At 35.1% G+C, this 16846-nt stretch overlaps 2 protein-coding genes across 6 annotated transcripts; one reads left to right on the forward strand and one right to left on the reverse strand.

Moving 5' to 3' along the window:
* Nucleotides 1–137: 137 nt before the first annotated feature.
* On the forward strand, nucleotides 138–3720 carry LOC103833737 (putative clathrin assembly protein At5g35200). 3 transcript variants are annotated; one of them, XM_009109805.3, is made up of 16 exons: nucleotides 138–283; nucleotides 642–749; nucleotides 820–889; nucleotides 962–1059; nucleotides 1158–1299; nucleotides 1382–1482; nucleotides 1571–1654; nucleotides 1737–1787; nucleotides 1876–1941; nucleotides 2016–2081; nucleotides 2178–2258; nucleotides 2344–2421; nucleotides 2506–2652; nucleotides 2746–2824; nucleotides 2911–3023; nucleotides 3111–3709. In XM_009109805.3, the coding sequence occupies exons 2-16, from the start codon at nucleotides 657–659 to the stop codon at nucleotides 3492–3494; spliced, it is 1653 nt and encodes a 550-aa protein (XP_009108053.1). In that variant the 5' UTR covers nucleotides 138–283; nucleotides 642–656; the 3' UTR covers nucleotides 3495–3709. The 3 variants fall into 3 exon arrangements, with proteins under 3 accessions (XP_009108053.1, XP_009108052.1, XP_033132265.1); XM_009109804.3 differs by having other exon boundaries at nucleotides 210–446; XM_033276374.1 differs by lacking the exon at nucleotides 138–283 and having other exon boundaries at nucleotides 623–749; nucleotides 3111–3720.
* Nucleotides 3721–6286: 2566 nt separating this feature from the next.
* On the reverse strand, nucleotides 6287–16761 carry LOC103833740 (protein ENHANCED DISEASE RESISTANCE 2). 3 transcript variants are annotated; one of them, XM_033276367.1, is made up of 23 exons: nucleotides 16405–16686; nucleotides 16129–16203; nucleotides 15942–15995; nucleotides 15609–15674; nucleotides 15366–15424; nucleotides 15088–15164; nucleotides 14494–14622; nucleotides 14041–14075; nucleotides 13292–13392; nucleotides 13130–13225; nucleotides 12856–12932; nucleotides 12258–12329; nucleotides 11642–11812; nucleotides 11070–11263; nucleotides 10636–10702; nucleotides 10310–10485; nucleotides 9949–10050; nucleotides 9761–9808; nucleotides 9435–9578; nucleotides 9266–9361; nucleotides 9092–9193; nucleotides 8905–8992; nucleotides 6287–7680 (listed from the first exon to the last, which is right to left on the reverse strand). In XM_033276367.1, the coding sequence occupies exons 1-23, from the start codon at nucleotides 16684–16686 to the stop codon at nucleotides 7676–7678; spliced, it is 2316 nt and encodes a 771-aa protein (XP_033132258.1). In that variant the 3' UTR covers nucleotides 6287–7675. The 3 variants fall into 3 exon arrangements, with proteins under 3 accessions (XP_033132258.1, XP_009108057.1, XP_009108058.1); XM_009109809.3 differs by lacking the exon at nucleotides 6287–7680 and adding an exon at nucleotides 8536–8814 and having other exon boundaries at nucleotides 8906–8992; nucleotides 16405–16761; XM_009109810.3 differs by lacking the exon at nucleotides 6287–7680 and adding an exon at nucleotides 8536–8814 and having other exon boundaries at nucleotides 8906–8992; nucleotides 12856–12920.
* Between the last annotated feature and the right edge of the window lie 85 nt (nucleotides 16762–16846).

Here is a 16846-nt window from a genome sequence, read left to right on the forward strand (position 1 = left end):
ATGCAAAACAAAATAAACGCTAATACCATGCTTAAAAATGAGTTTTAATGCAGATTAATTAGCAAAGATTGACGAGTATTTTCAAACATAAAAGTCAAGCGATGGACCTTTCTAATAATAAGATGTTTCTTTTATAATAAAAAAAAAAACAAAAGAATATTAGTCGCCGCCGAAGGCAATAAACCAAATTAAAGCGAACCACGTTAGCTCTTACCTCATTTTCGCTATCACTTTTTGTTCTCTCTCTCCGTCTGCGGAACATACAACGAAGACTCTTGACTCTGTACCTCTCTCTCTCTCTCTCTCTCTCTTACTACATCGATTCGATTCGATTCCATCTTTATATTCTTTCTCCAGTTTCCAAACCCCTTTGTGATTAAAGAGGCGGTTGAATCTTCTTGAAATTCTACTGTTTTTTCTTGAGATTTGCAAGAAACCTTGATCAGGTCTGTCTTCTTCTGATTTTGTCTAATTCTTAGGGATCTGGATTCATTGTTCTTTCTTGAGAAAAAAACCCATGTTTCTTGAAGTTGCTCTTTGGTGGCATAAGGGGTTCTTCTGTGATTTGATTGAAGTTAAAAGTTGACATCTTTAGGGCTTTTTGATGCAATCTAACGTTAAAAGGTTTCAACTTTTGTCAGGTTTATCAAAAGGAAATGTCAGGATCACAGAGCAGTTTAAGAAGGTATCTTGGAGCTATCAAAGATACAACAACAGTTTCATTAGCAAAAGTCAATAGTGGTTACAAGGTAAACACATGAAATAAACTCCTTTTTCTAAGTGGAACCAACGGTGTGAATGATGGGGTTTTTTTTTCAGGAATTGGATATTGCTATTGTGAAGGCTACTAATCATGTGGAGCGTCCTTCTAAAGAAAGATACATCAGAGGTTAGTGTCCTAATTGATTTCTCTCTATACCAGAAGTGTCTTTAAACACAAGTTCTTGTTGTTGTTGTGCAGCTATTTTCATGGCTATTTCTGCAACAAGGCCTCGTGCTGATGTTGCTTATTGCATCCATGCTCTAGCTAGGCGCTTATCAAAAACACATAACTGGGCGGTATTGCTCTTTTGTTCTCTGCTTTTATTTTGTCTATCATTGTTAAATCTGTAAGAGCTGCTTCAGCCTCATTGATCATTGTTGTTTTTTATTTTCAGGTTGCTCTGAAAACTCTTATAGTGATTCACCGGGCCTTGAGGGAAGTGGACCAGACGTTTCATGAGGAAGTTATTAATTATAGCAGAAGCAGGAGTCATATGCTTAACATGTCTCATTTTAAAGATGATTCGAGTCCCAATGGTACCACTAGTGTCTTTTTGTTGAATCTTTTGTATTAGAGAGAGCAAGCTATTTTGGTTCACTTATCTTTCCTTTTTTTCAGCATGGGTTTACTCTACTTGGGTCCGTTTCTATGCTCTATTCTTAGAGGAGCGACTAGAGTGTTTCCGTGTTCTCAAGTACGATGTTGAGATCGACCCACCAGTAAGTTTCTGTTTTCCAACTCGAGATACCTCACAGTTTTGCTTTCCTTTTAGAAATCACAAGCATGTGCTGTTAAAATAAAATACAGAGAACCAAAGAGTTGGACACTCCTGATTTGCTCGAACAACTTCCAGCACTACAAGAACTTCTTTTCCGTGTTCTTGATTGTCAGGTGACATCTCCACTCTTTCAAACTTGAGTAGTCTTTTGAGTTGATTCTGTTAGCAATATTAACATTGGTGTTATCTTTGCAGCCTGAAGGGGCAGCAGTTCAAAACCATATTATACAATTGGCGCTCTCAATGGTATGATTAAAGGAAGTTAACTGGTATTGATCGCTCTTGTGGATTATAATAAGCATTTATGATTTTCAATCTGCTTCTCACCAACTAGGTTGTAACGGAGAGCACTAAAATCTACCAAGCACTGACAGATGGCATTGACAATTTGGTTGATAAGGTATGCTAACGTTTCAAGCTTGTGCCTACATGGTTTTTTTATTGGGCCTTTCCTGAAAGTTTCTTTGTTGACAGTTCTTTGAGATGCAACGGAACGATGCTCTTAAGGCGTTGGATATGTACAGAAGGGCTGTAAAACAGGTAGACCCAACAAACTCTACTACTTGATATATGGTGGCTTCTCCTTCATAAGAACCACTGTAATAGGGGTTACTTTGATTGGTTTGTCTCTCTCAGGCAGAGAGGCTTTCTGAATTTTACGAAGTTTGCAAAAGTGTTTATGTTGGACGTGGAGATAGTTTTGTCAAGATTGAGCAGGTTGGTTGTTTTTTTCATACATGTCTTGCATATATTAGTTCGGTTATTTGTGCGTCTTCACCTATATATATTTCGTTGTATGAAGCCTCCAACTTCTTTTCTACAAGCAATGGAAGAGTATGTGAAAGAAGCACCATTAGCAGCAGGTGCCAAGAAGGAGCAGGTACTACCAGAGTGTTTCTTTGTTAGTTTCTTGGTCTTTGACCCACCAAGCTGCTGTTAATGCTTACTTTAACGATAATGGTAGGCAATGGAGAAGCTTGCAGCTCCCAAAGAGATCTTAGCCATAGAGTACGAAAAGCCACCAGAAGTTGTTGAAGAGAAACCAAAATCACCTGAACCTCCGGTTAAAGCAGAAGCAGAGAAGCCCGTAGAGAAACAACCTGATTTGCTGGTATTTTTCCATTTGCTAACTAGTTACTAGACATTTATTTTTCTATTTCTTGGATTTTGCTGCTGACTTTTAAACTTCCTCTCTCGCTTGTAGTCTATGGATGATCCAGCTCCAGTGGTATCTGAACTTGATGAGAAGAATGCTTTGGCTTTGGCTATTGTCCCTGTTACGGGTAAAACCACTTTCAATATTGCATGAAGTTATCATCAGCATGTATGTATGTATCTTGTCTCATCACATATATTTGTTTCTTTTCAGTTGAGCAACCAGTTTCTACAATTGATTTCACAAATGGGAATTCGTCTGGCTGGGAATTGGCACTTGTGACTGCCCCAAGCTCAAATGAAGTTGCTGCTGCTAATAGCAAATTGGTAAATAAATAACTCCCTCCCTCTCTCTCTCTCTGTCTTATATTTATTTTGGAAAAGGTGACATTAGATTTCTTCCTGTATGAAAAGGCGGGTGGATTGGACAAGCTGACACTTGACAGCCTATACGAGGATGCAATCAGAGTGAATCAACAGCAAAACAGGAGCCACAATCCATGGGAACAGCATCATCCAGTTCATAACGGTCCCATGATGCACCACCAGCCTTTCTTTGCATCTAATGGAGTCTCAGCTCCTCCTCCTGTTCAAATGGCGAATCAATATCATCAGCCGTATGGGTTTCAGCATCAGAACTCAGGAATGATGATGGGACCTGTGCAGCCTTATCAGCAGCAGCAACAACAACAACAGAACATGAATCCCTTCGGCAACCCGTTTGTCTCGAATGGTAATCCACACCAACCGTATGGCTCCGTTCAAGGAGGTTACAATCCATATTCTAGCCTTATGTAAGATGTGATACTAATGTATGTTTTTGTGTACAATCTATATATATACAAGTATATGTTGTGAGGTGATTGTAGCTAGAGAGATTCTTTCTTTTTTGTTGTTGTTGTTGTTGTTGTTGAGTAAATACATACATTACGTCTCTGTATGTGTGTGTATGTATCTGTAAGCGAGAGAATATATGATTCTTGAGGACACCATTTGGTTTTGATAAACTGATAGTCTTGAACTCCGATCTCTCTAAAACACTCCGTAACATCGTCTTATTAATAACACTAACCAATTACAAGAATGAATGAAGCTTTTAGTACGATAACAACTATGCGCTCATGGCGAACATACGATCATCAGTCTCATGGTAACTGAGAAAAGAAGACTCATGGCGTCTATCTCATACAACATCAAAGCATAAAGATCAAATGAAGAAGAAGAAGAACAATATTTATATATCGTATCGTGAGTCTTCTCAACCGCAAAGCTACTGAATCAAGTAGAGGCTTTCTTCCTTGAGTTCCTTCTGCGTTTGGTGCCATTCCTCTGCCAGCTCAGCACAGCCGATGTCTATCATAAACATATCACAAAATGTTGTAAACATTTTGTTGTAATATAATACAGTTTAACCCTAGATTTAAAATTAAGCTAGGCGTGAGTTTAAGAGAGAAATTATCACAGTATTTTCGTTTTGTACTAGCTGCATTAGTACATGTTTAAGTTTTCAAGAACATATTAGCGCATTTTTTTAATAAGAAGCGGGTCCCTCTACAAATGACATGACTCTCTAATTTATAGTCTATTTTCTGGTTTTGTAAAAATCATAGGAAATGTTGTGCTAACCTCTCCTTGTATTTTTGGTAGGAAGATTGTTAAGTTATTCTCTCCTATAAAATTTTATTAAAACTGGTGTGTCATCCATTTCCGGAATTTGTCACCAATTTCTGAAATTCATGTAGTTCATCTACTAAGTGCACCTGTTTTGATTAACTTGGAAGTATTAAAGTCCATCTTCAACAATATTTTTTTCAATTTATTCAAAAAGTTTGTTTGAAAATTTGTGCAAATCAGGAAAGTTTATATATATATATATATAGAATTTCCAAAAAATGCTATATAATAATTTATTTTATCTAAGAAAATAGTTTAGATAAACATCTCTAGCTTTAAGATTGCTTTGATTAGAGGGAGAGATAAATATGTAACTTTATTTTTATGGGGAAATACATTTGAAACTTTTATTTCGGGGAGTTATAGCATGTGGCAATAGTATAAGAGACATTTGATGTTATGCGATACTTCTCGTAGAGAAATAGCTCGTTGGGAAAGCAATCGAACATGAAATAAAACCCCTCAACTATATTTAGTTAATGTAGAAACTCTTAAACTAAAGATTTACTGGTAGTAATGGTAATTATGACCTACTAGGGTTTAATTCATTAAATAAAGTTAGTTTATGAGTTTTTTCATTAAATATTTAGTTTGGGGGTTTTTACCCAAAACAAACTTAGTTAAGAAGTTTTAACGTTAAAAATCCTGGTAATTATGACATGTGAGGGTTTAATTCATTAAATAAAGTTTGTTTGGGTTTTTTCCGTTAAATACTTAGTTTGTGAGTTTTTACCCAAAACAAACTTAGTTGAGAGGTTTTAACATTAAAATCCTATAAATAAAATCAAAAGAGAATATTACTTAAACGAAACTACAGATGATGGAAACACCAACAATATCGCCCATAAGAGACCCTCTCAATCTCTACGATCAAAAGGAGGTGATATTCGACGAGCTGGAAATGACGACAACAAACTCGCTGAAAGATAAATAATGTTAAATTAAAATTAAATGTATCTAATTAGAGATTTAGAGGAAATGATATTTTGCTAATTTGACCCATTAAGTAAATGTAAATGGATCATTTTGACTTTTGTGTGATAGTTTAAAAATAAAAAAGTTTGTAAGAATATCTCATCCATTTCTCAATTATACATTCTTGATTTTATATTAACATGTAAAATATATTATATTTTTTCATATATAAATTATTCACTAAATTTATATGTTACATTACAATTTACTTAATTTGAAATATAAGATTAGATTAAAAAATATTTTCCTCACTATATTCCAAATATTTAGGCTCCAATTGGTGACCATATTTTAGAAAAAAAGAGATCATGAATTCTTTGTTCTTCTAATTTTATACCAATTATATTAAATTTTTTTGTAATTTTAATTACATTTAGGTCCCACTTAATTCCACTTCTTTCTTCATTGTTTATATGAATTAATGAAGAAATTTATTCCTTCTAAATTTTGATGAGGAACTAATGATTTTTTTGAAAAAATAGTAATTAATCAACGCCATTCATGTTATGTATTTATTCATTTCCTCAAATGAAAATATGTTCATTTATTTTTTTATTTCTTTGATTCATCAAACTATTTAGTGAATAAGAATAACATGATTTGTTTAACATCTTAACTTTATTGATAGCAAATCAACGTAACTAATTACATTAAACATAAATTACAAAAAAAAATATGTTAAGAAGAACATTAAACATAGACAACATTAACACAATGCTGTCTAACTCATTCATAGGATGAGCTGATTCGCTAGTTTTCCTTAATTTGTTCTTCATCTTGTACGATCTTTCTTGTGCTTCTCAATTGTTGTAAGTAAATGCTTGTATCTCTGAGTAGATCATAGGATGCAATCCATTTTTTACATCATAGTTCATCCCCAACACTCCCTCTGCAGGAGATAACATACTTTGTTGTAACTGTCCACGGCATTGATTTTTTTCCGCTTTGAAAGCAATAAAGCCATATTGTCAATATGTTTTGTTATCAAAAATCTATGAACTCCTTATTGCTTTAAATCCTTTGCTCGCCCATCCTTTTCTCAGTATCGTAATCTCGGCTGAAGAAGATGTGTCCCTCAATTCATCATAGAAGAGTAAACCCTTTGTATCTGGTAGTGAACTCTTCGTTTGGTAACAAAATCTAACATCTTCCACTATCTCAACTCCAGGGGATCTTGAAGGAATGCAAGTCGAATAAAAAAATGAAGATCACTTGCCATCGTACAGACCCAAAAAGGAACCCCCAATAAGAGCATACCATGTCTTCAACCCCGAGTGTAGATCTTGCGTCAATCTATTAAAATACCCTGGACATGGCGGTTTTTATGCTGATTCTCTAGGTGCACGAGTCAAGATCCTCGATGAATTATAATATCTTGCAATATGTGCAATGAAAATCCATTGATCTTGTAACTCCTTAGGACTAGGAATTGCAATATCAGATAATAACAATCCCGGTGGGAGAAGAGACGCACGTCAAATGATCGACGAAAATCATTTAATTTTCTCTCCCAAATCAAATCCTAAGGATTGTCCGAATAAGTGATGATATATATCTGACTAACATCATAGTTGATATTCACCGGTGAAGACACGAGGATGATCACAAATGGTGAGACGGCAACAAACGCGATTTAGTTTTCTCCAAATCGAAATATAAACGCGACATAATTTTCTCCAAATCAAAATATTTGATGTCGAATTCGACATGAATTTGTTTGATTACTTAACTATAAATAAATAGACAAGATATTCCGACTGTCGAAGCCACCAGGTAACGAAAATAACCAGTGAAAACTAGAGTGACAGTGTTTTGAGAAGAAACGATAGAGAGCAGTTGTTTAGTCTCAAATATTTTTCTTTTAATATAATTCTTTTTATAAATGCAGATTTCGCTTGATAAAATATTTTTTGAAAATTTAATAAACTTATCTACCAGCAGACTTTAAGATATTTAAACATTTATATTTATTTATTTCTTTCAGTATGATACTTATTTATTGTTTTGCTAAATGGAATATGTAAATTTTAAATTAAAAAAATGTATTTTTAATCAAGAAAGAGCTAGATTTTTAAAAAGAAGATAAATAAAGGGTACTTTCTAAATTATAACATACATAGGGTATCATTCAAAATACCCCATTGTATTATTCTGAAGGTTTAATAACTAGTCAAAATGAAGACTTTATATTCTCGGAATTCAATTTTGCTAATCCAATCCACAAGTTTGGAAGAAACAAAAATCTTAAGTATCTTTTGTTATCCCTTTGTTTGTCTACATTTCGCCAAGTGATCCATAAGACACATGTTTTAGTAGTCATTGGCTGTTCTTCATTCTTGCATCATAATTAATTTCAGTTGAGTCTATGAACTACAATCTGATTGTTGCAATTAGATAAAATGTTTTTTACTCAGTCAAGTATCAAACCTCAAAAGAAACGGCTAAGGCCAGCTCTATTCGGTTAAGCCTAACCGTTTCGAGAATATACTCAGGCAACTCTAATTTTTCTTTTTTCCTGCATTAGCATTTGGTAGTTGAAGAAAGATGTTCAATTATAAAACTGAAAATATCAGAATTTAATCGAAATAACCGAGTTTAACCAAAAATATCCTAGTTTTTTAGAAAACTATACCGAAATTAACCACAAACCATTTTTTTTTGTTATTTTCGGAAATAAAAGTGAAAATAAAAAAAACCAAAAAATGAATCGAACCGAAATTTAATTCGATTAATTTCGGAATTGGTTTTCAAAATTTTAGTTAACCAAAACCGACGGCTCGGTTCGGTTTCGGAAAACTGAAATCGCAAGGCTAATTTGAAGCGTGAAATTTTGAGCATCAATATTTAAAATGCTTCCTTCTTACAATCTCATGGTTTGAATGCAATTTTCCCATAAAAAGTTTATTCTCATAATATTTTAAATATTTAATGATTTCTCTTTAAAAAATATTGAGTGAATAACAGTAAAATGATTTTTCTATAAATGAGATTTAGCTTGATAAGATAATTTTTAAAATTTCATTAATTTATCTACTAGCATACTTAAAGATATTTAAACACTTATATTTATTTATTTCAGTATGATACTTATTCATTGTTTCGCTAAATTGTACATGTAAATTTTAATTGAAATAAAGAAAAATATTTATTTTTAATTAAGAAAGAGCTTCATTATTTATTAGAAAGAAGATAAAGAAAGGGTACTTTCTAAATTTATAAACATACATAGGGTATCTTTAAAAATACCACTTTGTATTATTACCGAAGGTTTTAAATAAAGAGTCAAAGTGAAGACTTGATATTCCCTGAATTAAATTTTGCTGATCCAATCCACAAGTTTGGAAGAAACATAAATCTTAAGTATCTTTTGGTATCCCTTTGTTTGTCTATATTTCGCCAAAAGGGTGGGTAATAGTAGTAGCGATCCGTAAGACACATGTTTAGTAGTCATTGTCTGTGTTCTTCATTCCTGCATCGTTATTAATTTCAATTGAGTCAATGAACAACAATGTGACTGTTGCAATTATATAAAATGTTTTTTACTCAGTCAAGTCTCGAACCTCAAAAGAGACGGCCGAATCTAGCTCTATTCGGTTAAGCCGAACCGTCCCAAGAATATACTCTGGCAACTCTGTTTCCTCTTTTCCCTGCATTTGCATTTGGTAGTTGAAGAAAGATGTTCAATTTCAAAAGCGATCACACTTTCCTTTTAAAGATGTTATGATAAAGTCTAGCAGAAAACTAACCTCAATCAAGATGGCCAGATCAACAATGAGGCTTGTGACATAACCAAGTACCAGACCAATAACGCTCCGGGCAACAGCCGATGATCCAATATCTACATCAATCTGCAATACCATCATTTCATGAGACATGTGTGTCTATTGGACGACATGCACTTTAAAAAAATTCTAATATACCTCCAGAAAATTATCTTTCCTCAGGTACTTGCAGGTTACAGCTTTACCAAGCAGGCAGGCTTTTGTTCCAACAGCCCGTTTGACCATCCAGTACCCCTGTGATTCACCATGACTGTTAACATGTAATCAAATTACTATATTTCAGAGACAGCCAGAAGAGTTTCATTACCTGAACAATACTTGGAATCAGCTTAAATCTTGAGTCGCGGTAACTGTCACTCCCATTTACAAATTTTCCAAGCGAGGAAGACTCGCTTACAGGTCGATCCGCAGCATAGTACATGACCAAACAATAGTTCGGCTTTGCTGGTACCTGCAAAGAAAAAAAAAACACAAAAACTTTTTAGTTATATACGTGTGGCATATTGTAACTTAGGAAGTAAACAAAGATGAACAAGAGGTTTAGCTCACAAAAGAAATATGTATCGACACATAATACGGAAAAGATTGACAGATATATAGAGTTTATGTTGCATATAGTATTATTATTCACACCTGAAGATTGATGACTAGGATGAACGGCAGCTTTTTCCCCGGTTCTGACTACAAATACGCAAAAAAAAAATTCAAATCGGGCTCCTTCAACCACGGAAGAGTATATAGACAAAATTTGTATGTCTATTCTTTTCTCAACACTCTTTAACTACTCCTTAACTAAGAAAGTACAAGTAAAATTGAGGTACCTGGACAAGACATTTCGGATGCAGAGCGATGTTGTCTACAGCTTTATCAACTTTAAGCCAATCCACTGATACAAGTGTCAGAAGGGGCTGCCCACCCATTACCTTGAATTTTTATCAAACATTTTATTAAATTTGCACGCAGTTTAACACAGAGGGAACCTCAATGAAAACAGATAATCCAATTCACGAGCTCAATTTTTCAGAACCAGATATCAATTTGGAAACTAGATACATGCAGTTGAAAAATATAACATTATGGAAATATATGAACAAGTTCAGAAACATGGTTGGATCAGGGAGGACCTGAGCATCTACGGAACATCAACTATTGACACATTGATGACGATGCATTTAAAGTTACCTTTGCATTATCTTTCAGGTAGGTCTTTCCCCTGATCATAAACCCCATGCCACTAGGAGAATTCCAGCAATTTGAGTCCTTATCACCATTTCCTTTGCGCAGGGATCCTTGGATCTGACTTGGATCGATATCCACAGGATCAACACTAGTGTCTAATTCATTACTTGCGCCTGGAGCTGATGTCAAAATAGAGCTGATATATTAACAATACTCGCTGAGATTTGGAAACAAAATAAAAAAGGAGGTTGTAAATTCTAATCTGTAACACAACTCATGAAGCCATTGATATGATTAATGGACTAGACAAAAAGATGCAAAGAGAGAACCTTTAGGCTGCTTCAAAGATAGGCTGGCGATTGCCCATGAAACATTCTTGAGTTTGACTTTTATCTCCTATTTTGAACATGGAAACAACAGATTACTAACTTCGCATGCAAGTTGCACACCTCATGGGCTGTACACAAATACTTATATGGACTTTAAATACTAGCTTATAACTGGCGGTTCTGATTTAAGATATTATTTAGTAGGGATGAATTCTCGGCTGTGACGAGACTCATCTAAGATAGAAAGTGCTTCGGAAGTATTTATCTTTTTTATACAAAGCGAAACACTTTCTGAGTTTTAGGTGTTTTAATGTAATCATTCTGATTTATATAAAGAAGAGCTTTAGGGATTTGTATTTCTATTCGTGATTATTTACTCTATAGTTGTGACTACGATATTATAAATGGACGAGAAGAAAGCAAAACCAAGTTACCTTTTTGTCCTGCTCCTCATCATCCTCATCGCTTTCCTCCTCATCAGATGATGAGTCTGTGGCATCATAAAACTGCTCCTCCATTTCCTCATCTACATATTCACCACTCGGAATATCTGATAACTTGGACTGTACAACAGTTGAGGAGGCTTCATACTTGAAGGCCGGGTTTGCTCCAATGTACTCCTTCAGGCCTGATATACAATTAACAAGAAATTGAAACAAAACTCATGTGGAACTTGTGACATCTCTAATGTAAATCGGAGGTCAGGCAGTTACTATAAACAGCGTTCCAACTATATTGTATAAACTTCTGTGCCACAAAAAAAGCTTCCCATTTGTTACAACAGAGAAAAATGATACATTCCTTTATCCCAAACACGTGCGGATTGCGATTGCTAATCTACATCATTCCACTGATATATCTTCGGATGTGCTCACATGAGTCTCCGTCCCTCAATAAATATTTACCGGTACCACAAAAAAAACAAAATCACATCTCGACTTCCTACTCATTTTTAGTGTTCATACTCTAAAATATGAATGGACAGAAGATAAGGCATGCATTTAACCTGCCACTTGGAGGAGTAATGCATATGGAATAGTCTTTTCAAACTTTGAGTAGCTAGTTCTCTTCCATTTGCACCAGCGTTTAGAGTGGATTTCTAGCATGTGTGTTACAAGACAACTTGGAGGTTCTGCATCTGATCGCTTTTTCAAGTTTCTGATTTCCCAAGTAGATGCTGCAATCACCAGGAACGAAGAGAGATGTAAGGTCTTAAACGCAGAGGGAAAAATGCCTTTCTAGGCGTTCTGTAAGTCTATGGTAAGAATGTATATTATCTGATCCAGTGAGAAAGAAGAAAGTCAAAATGGAATAGGAAAGAAGAATGAAATACTAAAGCAGCAACACAGGCAATATGGTTTACAAGCCTAACGAGTCAGTTCTAGATTTTGTGAGTATTAAAGAACTTAGTCTCTAAACCAGCTAGTTGACTGAAAGTTGTAGCTGCAGAACTTAACACTATTGCGGAGATGTAAGGACGAGGAATCACAAGGACCAAGAACCTCTGGCTATCGAAGTACACTTGGTAGAAATGTCTTAACAAGAAGAATTTATCTTGACATGCATCATAGCAAAGAAGGTAATGCTACATAGAGAAATGCTATCACAAGAAAATATCTTACGAGTTATATCTGTACGTCGATATCCGGACTTTGGAGGCCGCTTCTTATGCACTGCTGGAAACTGTAAGATTGCTGCATACAAAGTTACAGAATAAGGGAGTAGTTCTATTATATGGATGGCTGTTTTCAAAAGAATGATAATGAATTAAATTAGACTCTAGGTCGCATGAGTCCAAAAAAGATACTGTGAGACGGATGAATAACTAAGATTTCGAGACGGCAGTGGTGAGCTAACAGATATTTATAAAAATCTGTAACTGTGAAGTTCAGATTCTAGATGTAGGTTTCCTTACATGATTAACTATTGATATCCTTACAGCTCAAAGAAAATGAAATAAACAATACAATATTGATTCTCCTTTACATTACTATTCTCTCTTTTGCATTTGATCTTGCAACCTATGGGACAGAGTTTATAGGTGGGAACTGACGTTTTATGTATTTAGTTCAGCAATTAAAGAACAACATTAACATAGAAAATTAAGCTAGTATAATACAATTCACAATTAAACGTGTCAGGGTTTAAATCAATATCCACCTTTGTGCATAGGCGAAACAGACATCATCAGAAATATAAGAACAAAAGAGTAAAACTTACTATATGTTCCATCTTGCCCACGAACCCACTGTCTAGAGAAGATAAAATCTCTCTTTGATTGCCATCTGAAAAATATACTATTTAATTCAAGTGTAAATCTACCCATTGAATTAAGTGATACACGGAAAATATGTACATGTCCAAACTGGTGAAAACAGAGACCTCATAGAGGAAAGATACCAATACATTAAAATATATACATCCTTCTCACTAAATAATACAGAGCGATCAGTGTGACATTAAGGACAACCAGAATTTCAGTTGACGAACATACCGTGAAAGATACTTAGGATCATATACGCAGTAAATGACATCATAGTGGCCCTCGTATGAGTCTATCAATTCCGAATCACCTGTTACTGTATCCCACCTGTGTTGATAATTAGAAACATCTAAGTAAAAAATGATACTTATAACTGTAAGAATATGATCTTACTCGTATCTTTGGTGTTTGTCAAGCTTTGAAATCACTTCGAACACAGCATCCGCACTAGCTTCAACTACCGCAACTGCTTTCACAAGAAATCCTCTACCAGCCTACAGAAAAATTCAGTTTGACCAATCTGAGAAGCATTCAAACAGGCATTGAATACAACCAATTACAGTATATTTCAAGTGCACTACAAGTTGCAAACAAAAAACAAACAAACTAGTTGTCACACCTTAGCATAAATTATTGCAATTATTCTGGTGCAATCTGTTCTAGCGTTTACAACACTTAGTAATAATTACCAATTGACTTTTCTGAATCATCGCAAACAAAGGAAATAAGTCACTGAGAGCTCCCTTGCAAAGGCATAAAGCCCATTCATTTACAAGTTATAAACCAATACAGCACTTGGCCATCATGGGATTCAAACACAACACCAGCTTTCAAATCTAACATCCAAGGAAACCCACTCCTAACTCATTCTAAATGGCTTTCTCAGTCGGACCAGCTTAATTTCCCCCTTATTTGATAGCTTTCTTAAGATCAGGCTGTTCTGCAACATGCACTCTTGCATGGAATTTAGGTCCGGACAAATTGCTATGGACTTAACCCATACCACATGTCCAAGTACAAAGAGATTACGAATGACTTCCTTTTGTAACTCATCGACCACCAATCTATTATGCCATTGGTTTTAATCTTTTTATTCTGTCTATATAGTTAAAGATATATTTTCAGAATAAAAGTAAATATACCTTGAAGTTAGCCACATCTTCAAAAATCCTAACACCTGCAAACAATATACAGAAAAAGATTTAACTGAAAGTTATATACCAAAGACCAAGGAAATCATAAGAACATATCGATGCTTTTAGGCCTTATAGTCTTGAAATTCTGAACACCCAAGACTACAATCCTGCCAAATAACCTTCTGATTTACAGAAATGAAAAACGGCCAACCAAAAAACACTGGACAAGTATTGTCGCAACTTTTTGGTTATTTTAAGTCTTGTAAAAACACATATGTATAACTGATGGAGAGGTATACAAAGTCAAAAGGAGAAACCATGAAAATACATTTAATGCAAAATTGGTAGATGAAACTAAGTGGGGACATTCTACTGGCGCATTTCTGGTTCTCTGGATGAATAATTTGTAATGTGTGGATTGTTTGATATCAAAGCTATACAGATTACCGGCAAGCATACCATTGATTGTACGAACACATTTCCATTCATGTGCCTCGATTGCATCTCCATTGTCTCCACCTCCGTAGAAACTATCACCCCTGACATCATTAACCAAGGTAGAGGATTGCCTCAAAAGAGTCTCCGGACCTGTAAATTAAGAACATATTCACACATCTCTGTTTTGAAAGAAAAGTAATTTTCAGGTGAAACCGATGTCTTGAAACATGAATAACTACTAGATAAAACCTTTATTAATTAAATTAAATTATAACCATAGCATGGAACTCAGGACTATCAAAGTCGAGAGCCATAGGAGCATAATGTCACTAACATACAAGAAAACATATTATTGAACCCAATGTTGATCTCTCTTTATGAAGAAATAAATACAATCTTCAGGGAGCACGATACTAAGCGCGAATTACAACACCCATAACTATACAGTAGATACCGACCAATGAAATTTTGACATTTTAGACGCTCAATTTTGAAGCATTCAGAATTAGTAGATGTACTAAAATGAAATAGAAAAATGACACCAGCATCTAACTGCTGCTTTTGAATGCTTATGATGCTAAGAGAGCCCACAAATATTGAAAGGCAGCATATTACCTTGCCCAATTCGGATAAGCTTTTTTAACCCATAAGCATAACGCCTTACTCTAGGTCGATGTCCTTCAAGATCAATGCTTCAAAAGAAAATAGAGAGTGATTCATAAATCGTAGAGTAGCAGTGGATTTCTACTATTTAAAACGCTTTGAACATGTTAAGAATAGAGGACATTGTTATTCATATTTTGTTGGAGAGATCCTCATATTTCCAAAACATGAACTACGTAGCTTCTAAAAATAACGTCAGAGGCACTAATCATATGATAATTATAACATACTTGGCCTCCATGCTCAATTTTGTTCTTGTGCTTCCCCCTCTGGATAGTGCATATTCAGCCTTCCAAACCGGAAAAGAAATAATCAGAATTGAACAAAATAACTGGTGATACCTCATCCCAATAATGCTCCAATAACAACAAACAAGATGAACACTGAAAAAGTAGCCAAATGTGTGCTATATAAACTACAAAACTTCATACATTACATGATGCTAGAAAACTTCAGAGAAGTCGTCGTAATACCTGTTGTTTTGCTTCGTCAAAAGCCTCAACCCATTTCATGGCTTCTCCAGCGGTAGCACAAGCAATCTAAAGAACAGTTTACAGAAGAATAAAAAGTTACATGATGCAAGTGTGTCTGGCAAACATACATATCAGTAACCATCTAACTTTATATGTTGAAATGTAGCTTCAAAGACATTTACTCTACAATATAACCGTTTGGTTCATGCAAGTGTGCAAAAGAATACGCACAAAAAAATCAATAGGCCTTCCTAAACAAACTTCTAGTGGCCATCTCCAAAGAAAAAGATTCAGACAACACAAAGCTATTGGAAAGAGGGAAATGTAACTTACTTCTCCTTTTTTCCTCTCGTCCAACCGGTTAGAGAACCTAATGACGTAGACATCCTACAAAATATAAAAGAAGTAAAAAGTCAGAAAATATGGTTGTATCACTGACTCTCATTCAAATTCAAATTCAAATTCAATAGATGTGTATTCTACAGACACTGCAATTGACTAGAGAAGCAGAGAGCATTACCCCGTGACTAACTTTGCGACGTCCAAGCTCTTCAACCATCATTGTAGGCCCTATGACCCCACGCCTTATGGGTTTCTAGACAAACAAAAAGATAATAGAAAACCAAAACACATTTAGTTTTACACAAAGGACAAAGATAGAGACTACTATCCATCAAAGATTGCAGAATGAATCAATTATTAATAAATCAAATTCAAAAATATGATAAATGCGGCCAGCTTCAATTCCAAAAGTAAATCTCAAAATCAAAAAAAGAGGAGTAAAGGAGGATGATACAATGTCTGGGTTCTCGTGGGGATCCCGTTTGTACATCTCGACGTATTTGCCTCTGATGAAAAGGAAACGGAGATGACAGTAGTCGTGCCCGATCTTATTCGAACCCAAATGATAGACCTGTCCGAAATACTCAAACGTGCCTCCTCCTCCTCCTTCTCCCCCACCGCCACCGCTGCTGCTGCTTCCACTTTCATTGAGATCCCCCCTTCTTCCCAGGTTCCCTGAATGATTCTTCTCCGATCCGTCCCCGGGAACCACTTTCTTCGACCCAGGCGATGTCATCGCCTTGATTCTGCTTTTTTTGGCTCTCAATTATGGAGGTTGGTTGGTTCCTATCCTACTACTACTATACGATCATTCACTCACATCCACTCCGAATCAGCCACGTTAGCTAATTTTATTGTTTGCTTTTTGCCATTTCTCAGATCACTACTAAATCATA

Source organism: Brassica rapa, chromosome A08, assembly GCF_000309985.2.
Source record: "Brassica rapa cultivar Chiifu-401-42 chromosome A08, CAAS_Brap_v3.01, whole genome shotgun sequence".
NCBI classification, from domain to species: domain Eukaryota; kingdom Viridiplantae; phylum Streptophyta; class Magnoliopsida; order Brassicales; family Brassicaceae; genus Brassica; species Brassica rapa.